The 8,285-nt window shown below is 33.0% G+C and overlaps 2 protein-coding genes across 3 annotated transcripts in view; both read left to right on the top strand.

Annotated features, from left to right (window-relative positions):
• On the top strand, nt 299-3,340 carry LOC109124603 (calreticulin-1-like). Of its 2 annotated transcripts, XM_010416676.2 has the most exons (12): nt 299-452; nt 893-1,000; nt 1,086-1,278; nt 1,369-1,732; nt 1,815-1,901; nt 1,993-2,050; nt 2,297-2,364; nt 2,450-2,545; nt 2,627-2,674; nt 2,771-2,800; nt 2,888-2,989; nt 3,082-3,340. In XM_010416676.2, exons 1-12 carry the CDS (start codon nt 359-361, stop codon nt 3,091-3,093), a joined length of 1,260 nt encoding a protein of 419 aa, XP_010414978.1. In that variant the 5' UTR covers nt 299-358; the 3' UTR covers nt 3,094-3,340. The 2 variants fall into 2 exon arrangements, with proteins under 2 accessions (XP_010414978.1, XP_010414979.1); XM_010416677.2 differs by lacking the exon at nt 2,771-2,800 and having other exon boundaries at nt 2,898-2,989; nt 3,082-3,332.
• LOC104704579 (calreticulin-1-like) overlaps nt 7,182-8,285 on the top strand; it is a 3,308-nt gene continuing 2,204 nt past the window's right edge. The window contains exons 1-3 of the mRNA XM_010420638.2: nt 7,182-7,325; nt 7,893-8,000; nt 8,089-8,281. Coding sequence (XP_010418940.1) covers nt 7,232-7,325; nt 7,893-8,000; nt 8,089-8,281 — 395 coding nt within the window. The 5' untranslated portion in view covers nt 7,182-7,231. The remainder of the gene's footprint in view (nt 7,326-7,892; nt 8,001-8,088; nt 8,282-8,285) is intronic.

Below are 8,285 nucleotides of genomic sequence, written 5' to 3'. Positions count from 1 at the left end.
TTGTAAAGATGTTGGCAAAAAGAAAAATAAAAAAATAAAAAGAGGATTTTTGTAGATGAAAGTAGTTAGAATCCGACGGCTAGAAAAAGGTATCCCACGAGATGCATCAGTCTCTCACCGTCTCTCACGTGTAAACAATAAACTCGTGCGAGTCCAAATTCGTGGCTTTATCCAGTGATATTAAGCCACGTCATTCTCATGACACGTAAATCTACGTGTTCGTTACTCATTGGTTCGCTTGGATGAAAAAGCGGCGAGAGCTTCCACTTCACTTGCAGGTTGTTCTCTCTAGGGTGTATATGTATAACTTGTAAACTGGTGAAGAGCTCTCTCTCTGATCTGATCCGAGTTTGTAGCAATGGCGAAACTAAACCCTAACTTCATCTCCTTGATTCTTTTCGCTCTCGTGGTGATCGTCTCTGCTGAAGTTATCTTCGAGGAAAAATTCGATGGTAGGCTACATACATACATTTCTCTCTCAGTCTCTTCTCTTATATTAAAAATGCGATTGATGATTCTCTTAGATTGATTCGTTTCGATTAGATGATGCCATAACCAGTTTGTTTGATCCAATCCAATGTAGCTTCAATTCGATCGAGCTTTTTTTCGAAATTTTAGGTTAGGATTGTTATAGATCTATAGAATCTGTGGATTTCTGGTTCTACTTCGGATTTTTGAATTCGTAATTATGATCAGTGACCAAGGTTGTGATGAGTAAACCTCTCTATGAGTTGGGATTTATTCTCTGTAATGAGCAAGTCTTGTAAGTTTTATGCTTAGATTGAAATTTTCTTATACGATCATTCCAGGGAATTCATAGTACGCATGAGATTTCATTTTCTCGTCTGAATCTCTATTGATATGTTCCTTTGTTTTCTCTTTTATTCTAAAGATGGATGGGAGAAGAGATGGGTACAATCCGACTGGAAGAAAGATGATAACACTGCTGGGGAATGGAAACACACAGCTGGAAACTGGTCTGGCGACGCTACCGATAAAGGTATGTTTCAGGACCAGTGATGATGCTGATTCATTGGTGCTACACCTATTCATATTCTCATGTCAATGATCACTCTCTTGCGCAGGTATCCAGACTAGCGAGGACTACATATTCTACGCCATATCAGCTGAGTTCCCTGAGTTCAGCAACAAGGACAAGACCCTAGTCTTCCAATTCTCTGTCAAGCACGAGCAGAAACTTGACTGTGGTGGTGGCTACATGAAGTTGCTCAGTGATGATGTTGACCAGAAGAAATTTGGAGGAGACACTCCTTACAGGTGCTTCTTCAGTTTCTTTCACCATCTGTCTCTATATTATCTTCAAACAATCAAGCATCATATGCTTATCTCCTTTCTTTTTACCTGCAGCATTATGTTTGGCCCTGATATCTGTGGCTACAGCACTAAGAAAGTACATGCTATCCTTACCTACAATGGAGCAAACCATCTGATCAAGAAGGAGGTCCCATGTGAGACTGACCAGCTTACCCATGTCTACACATTCGTCCTCCGCCCAGATGCTACTTACAGTATCTTGATTGACAATGTTGAGAAGCAAACTGGTAGCCTCTACTCTGACTGGGATCTCCTCCCACCAAAGAAGATCAAGGATCCAAGTGCCACGAAGCCTGAGGACTGGGATGAGACTGAGTACATTCCTGATCCGGAAGACAAAAAGCCAGCTGGATATGATGATATCCCAAAGGAGATCCCAGACACTGATGCTAAAAAGGTTTGAACCTTTTCTGTCATTGATGCATATTAAATCTAAATTATCGCTTGCTGGGTTTTTATTTGGAACCTTTGTTTTTTAGCCTGAGGACTGGGATGAAGAAGAAGATGGTGAGTGGACTGCTCCAACCATTCCCAACCCAGAGTACAACGGTGAATGGGAGGCCAAGGTTTGTTGGTTTTTCGCTGTATAATAAGAGTATTTAAGATGGTCAAACTGTGTGGTTTTTCTCTAATAGTTGTTGTCATATTGCCCTGTAGAAAATCAAGAACCCAAATTACAAGGGCAAGTGGAAGGCTCCAATGATTGATAACCCTGGTAATTTCTCTGTGATTCATAATGTCCATAGTATTCATGTAATAAAATGCTCCATGTCTCTAAAATATTAATTTTTATAACAAAATACAATCTCACACCAGCTTGACGCGACTAGGAATCCATCATATTGTATATTCAACTGAAATACTTCTTTACAATCTGTTAGTTATGGATCATAGATGTAACAATAGTATTCAGTATAATATGGAATCAGTAGTAAGTCTAAGTGTATCATTTTTTGCGCAGAGTTCAAGGATGACCCAGAACTCTACGTCTTCCCCAAATTGAAGTATGTTGGAGTGGAGTTGTGGCAGGTAATAATAATATCTTGTCCCAGAAACTTTTTTCTTCTTTCCTGATGGTGTATGTTTGGTACTAAGCACATGATCTTTTTGGTAGGTGAAATCTGGATCCTTGTTTGACAATGTGTTGGTAAGCGATGACCCAGATTACGCTAAGAAGTTGGCCGAAGAAACATGGGGAAAGCACAAGGATGTATGTTAATCAATCCTTGTTCGTCGTTTGGTTTACTGTGGTTAATGAATAATAACTAATAATCTATTCTGGTGTTAATAGGCGGAGAAAGCAGCATTCGACGAAGCTGAGAAGAAGAAAGAGGAAGAGGTAATAACAATCCTCCATCCGGAAAATTTTGTCTGATTCAGAATAACTTTAGTAATCAAGTTTTTTTTTTTTTTTTAATATTTTTGGTATTACCAGGAATCAAAGGACGCTCCTGCTGAATCTGACGTAAGATTTCTTGGGCTTCACATTAATATGCATAGTAAACCACTCTGTTTCTGTCAAGTTTTTTGACATAAATTTACTTTCCTACAGGCCGAGGGAGAAGCAGAAGATGATGACAATGAAGGAGATGACTCAGACAACGAATCAAAGTCTGAGGAAAGCAAGGAATCCGAGGAAACCGATGCTGCCCATGTATGTCTCTAGATCTCTTTCTCAGCCTTTAAACCTATAATTATACTGAATTGGCCTGTGTGACTAACTTTGTGATAATGATTTTACTACAGGACGAGCTTTAAGCAAAGATGGTGGAGACTATTAAAAAGATTTTCGTAGTCTTTCTTGTTTTTACCTTTTCTTTCCAAGGAACTCCTTAGCTCTAGTTTTGTTGGGCTGTATAACTTTTTTTAGCTATTATGGTGAAATGGTTGTGGCAGCTTCATCTCTCCCCTTCTCTTTACTCTCATGATCATCTCATATTCTCCTCTTTACATGGACTCACAATAGAGAAGGAAATAAGTAAGGCTGTTTAAAAGCATTTCATTACATTAGTAATTTTATTCTATTCAACCAACAATTACAAAAAACAGGATTCCATGAATTACATTTTATCCTAATCAAACAGCAGAAGCTGGTTCGTAGTGGTTCACGGTGTGAGTCTCACACGCATTCTAGCAGTTTAATTAGAATGAGACTTAAATATTCATCACTTTGTTTCATATTTGATTCACCAAGTAAACACCCTTTCGTGAAACCGTACTGTGATTTTTTTTTTTTTTTCGTCAAAAAGGAAATTATATAGATGATAAAATGTAATCGTTACAAAGAGTTTCTGTTAACCAAACAGGAGGATGGAAACAAGCAGAATAAAAAGGATCCGTGAAAATTTATGTTGGTTAAATAAGAACGAATCTTAAACGCTTTTTTTAAATAAAATACACAACATATCTTAGAGGGATATTCGAACCCGCACATTTTCAGTTACTTTGAAAGCTAAGGCCTTGTTGGTTTGGTGCATTAGATGCAATATCTAGATACAGTATCAAGACGTAGTATCTGGACGCAATATCTGAACATCTAAATGATGTTCGTTTGCGTTATTAGTTTATGCGTTCAGAAATTGTATCTAGATAAAATTATGTTTGTTTTGTAATTTGATTTATGTGCATCTGAATACAATATATGTAAAATGATCAAAAACCCCTTTATTTTATGTTGAAGATTTAGTGGTTATAATTTATTAATGTTAGCTTATTTTTATATTAAATTTAAACAAATATTTTAAAATGAAGTTTCCTTGTCTTGATGGAAAACAAAGATTTTATGTTTTTAGCGGAAAATTGAGATTTTTTGTTTTTGGCAGAAAACCGAGATTTTGCGCTTTTAGCCAAAAACCCAAAATTTTGTGTTTTTGGCGGAAAACTTTGATTTTGCGTTTTTGGCAGGAAATGTGATTTTGCAGTTTTGACGAAAAAACTTATTTTTGAGTTGTTGCGTTTTTTGGCTAAACACGTAATTTTGGGGTTTTGATGGAAAAACAAGTTTTTGTTGGTTTGGCGGAAAAATGAAATTTTGCGGTTTTGACGGAAAAATGAAATTTTGCGGTTTTGGTGGGAAACAAGATTTTACGGTTTTGGCGGGAAAATGAATTTTTGCGGTTTTGACGGAAAAACATAATTTTTGGAATTGTGGCGGGAAAACGTAATTTTTCGATTTTGGCGGGAAAACATAATTTTGCGGTTTTGGCGAGAAAACGTAATTTTGCGGTTTTGATTGGAAAACGTAATTTTGCAGTTTTGGCGGGAAAATGAGATTTTGCGGTTTTAGCGGGAAAACGTAATTTTGCGGTTTTGGCGAGAAAACGAGTTTTTGCGGTTTTGGCGGGAAAACGTAATTTTATGGTTTTGGCGGGAAAACGTAATTTTACGGTTTTGGCGGGAAAATGAGATTTTACGGGTTTGACGGGAAAATGTAATTTTGCGGTTTTAACGGAAAAACGTAATTTTTGCGATTTTGGCGGGAAAACGTAATTTTGTGGTAATGAGCGGGTTGATTGATGAAGAATTGAGATTTTAGGGTTTTGTTGATATTAGAATTGAGAAAAAAAATACTTTGTAATTATTTAATTAAAATAAGGGTATTTTTGATTTTTACCAGTTTTGGATGAGTTTACCTCATTCAAACTCTCCACTCATACTCATTTAGAAATTTAGTGTTTTTTTGGATGAGTTTTCAAAACTCATCCAGATACCTAATCCAGTTATTATTTTAATTATCACTAAACGAACAACAATCTGCATCTGCGTCCAGATACTGCGTCTGGTTCACCAAACGAACAACACCTTAATCCAAATATTTTATTGAACTTTCAAACGAATCTTAAACATTGCTACCTGAATCCGAAAAAAATTCCAATCCAAACCAGTCCATAAAAAAGTTATATGCTGACTATATGACACACTAAAACGTTGATTAACGAGATACGATGTGAAAATTATAATTACGAAAATTATCTTTTATAAAATAAATATTATTTTTTTAGCTAAATATTATTATTTGTGTAAAAAAATTTAAAAATATTTTTAGATCATAAAATTAATAAGTTTGTCATCCTATATGTTTTGGTGTAACGCTCATAAAGCTAGAAACATTTACATACCATTTTATTTCTTTATTTGCCGTTAGTTTTTAATAATATTTACATTATATACCATTATATTTTTCCAAATAAGTAAATAACACTCAAAATTGAATTTCTATATTCTCTTTCTAACTTTATTGTATCCCTTAATTACATTTTCATAAAATCTTGAAAATGACTTTTACAAACTCTTGGTACATATGTTGTGATAATATAAAATTAATATTATAGTAATTTAAACGGATCAAATCTTAATTATTATACAAAATTTACATATTCAAATAAAACAAAATTATATACTACACAATTGGTATTATAATAATTCACACAGGTTAAATCTTAACTATTACAAAAAAATTTACATATTCAAATATTTGATTTTTAGGATATATATGTTTATTAGGATTTAACATGTGGTACGCTATGGGGTAATTCTTTTTATTTATTTATATATATATATTATAATTTTATATTATAATTGATTAAGTTTCTTTGATTTTTAATATAGATGATGTGCATTGCTATATATATTTTAGTGTATTGGCAATAAAAAGTTGTGTTATTGAAATTGTGAATTTGTATAGTTTTTTTCCATAAAAAAAAAATTAATGAAGGTAAGATATGGTGGTTAACATTCTTGATTAGACTTTATTACAAATATTTCATCCAAGTTTTAACATTTATTCAAATGGTAAAAGATTAATTATGCAAATTTTATAAATAAAAGATTAGAAAATAAAATATACTTCAAAAATGTTAATATAGATTTGGTCAAATCTAATAATATATTGTTTAAATTCAAAAAAAGTTTGAAATTTTAATTAAAATAATAAGATAATTCTTATGTTTTATTAATTTTGAAATAAAGTAATTAATTTATCTAAGTTTTTTTTTGTAAGTCTAAAACTCATTGATAAAGGTATACAATCTAACAAGTTAAAGTAAAAACTAAAATAACAGCCAAATAGAACGTCAAACTCCAACAAGTTGAAGATGCTGAAAGTTGCTCCCCTTTAAATATCTTTACCTTTATGTATAAAATATCATTTATTTATTTATTTCCTTTTTACTACAGTAACAATACTTTTCTTTTAAGGATACTTTGTATTTTTATTATAATATTTAAATTAATAAATTTATTTTTAAGCATAAATTATTTAATTCATCTGGTGGTAGTTAACAAACAGAAATACAATTAAACATTTTTTTGTGATGTGCATACTACTAAGTTAATATATTAAAATCTTATTTTCATGAAAAATAAATGTTTTTCATTAAATTTTATACAGCAAACAAAATATTTTGGAGATAAAATTAGTTTGCAAAATATCCAAAATATTTTGTTTACTGTATAAAATTTAAAGAAAATAAAAATTTAATATATTAACTTAGTATGATTTATCTCCATGAAAATAAGATTTTGATATATATATATATATATATACATATATTAACTTAGAATGAAATTAAGATTTTAATTTAATGATGTGCATACTAAGTAAAATTTTAATATATTTTGGAGATAAAATTAGTTTGAAATTTCTCAAAAAAAAAAAAAAAGAAAAAAAAAATTAGTTTGAAATACTCCAAGTCCAGTTATATTAGTAATGTCCAGTTACATTCAGCCACGCCATTCCCATGACACGTAAATCTGACGTGTACGTCATTTATTGGTAAACATGTATTGAAAGATGACACGTTGAGCTTCTACTTCACTTGCAGCTTCTCTCGGGTATATATATTTGAATCTCTTCTGTTTTCAGGTGAAGGCTCTGATCTGATCTGAGTTTGTAGCAATGGCGAAACTAAACCCTAACCTCATCTCTTTGATTCTTTTCGCTCTCGTGGTGATCGTCTCTGCCGAAGTTATTTTCGAGGAAAAATTCGATGGTAGGCTACATTTCTCTCTCAGTCCCTTCTCTTATCTTAGATTCTAAGTGTGTCAATAAGATTGATTGATGCTTTTATGATTCTGTTTTGCGATCGCTAGATTGATTTCAGTTTGATCATCGTTTCAATTCGATGAATTTTTTCTTCGAAAATGTTTTGGTTAGGATTGTGGTAGATCTATAGATCGATGATTAGTGGCGGCGTTTGTGATTTTGTGGATTTTGATTATACTTTGATCCTTTTGAATTCGAAAATTATTGTTTGTGATGATTAAAACTCTATGTAGCGGCGATTTGGAAAATCACAGGAGTAATATTTTCGATGATATTAAGCTGTGTAAATGGCTTGGAAACTAGTACAATTGTTTTATCTAATCAGCAAGTCTTGATAGATTCATGTTTAGATTGATCGTTGTAATCGTTTTTTTTTTTATGAACAAGTCTTTGGATTCGTATTATAGGAGAAGTTTTGATATATGAAGTAGACTTAATATGTACATTCAATCCGACGATTTGCTTATCTGATGTCTCCTTTGCTGTGTTCTTTTGTTTTCTCTACGTTCCAAAGATGGGTGGGAGAGCAGATGGGTAAAATCCGACTGGAAGAAAGATGATAACACTGCTGGGGAGTGGAAACACACAGCTGGAAACTGGTCTGGTGACGCTAACGATAAAGGTATGTTTCAGGACCAGTGATGATGATGATGATTCATTGGTGCTACACCTATTCATATTCTCATGTCAATGATCACTCTCTTGCGCAGGTATCCAGACTAGCGAAGACTACAGATTCTACGCTATATCAGCTGAGTTCCCTGAGTTCAGCAACAAGGACAAGACCCTAGTCTTCCAATTCTCTGTCAAGCACGAGCAGAAGCTTGACTGTGGTGGTGGCTACATGAAGTTGCTCAGTGATGATGTTGACCAGAAGAAATTTGGAGGAGACACTCCTTACAGGTGC

Source organism: Camelina sativa, chromosome 7 (assembly GCF_000633955.1).
Source record: "Camelina sativa cultivar DH55 chromosome 7, Cs, whole genome shotgun sequence".
NCBI classification, from domain to species: Eukaryota; Viridiplantae; Streptophyta; class Magnoliopsida; order Brassicales; family Brassicaceae; genus Camelina; species Camelina sativa.
This window is presented reverse-complemented; position numbering and strand designations above follow the sequence as displayed.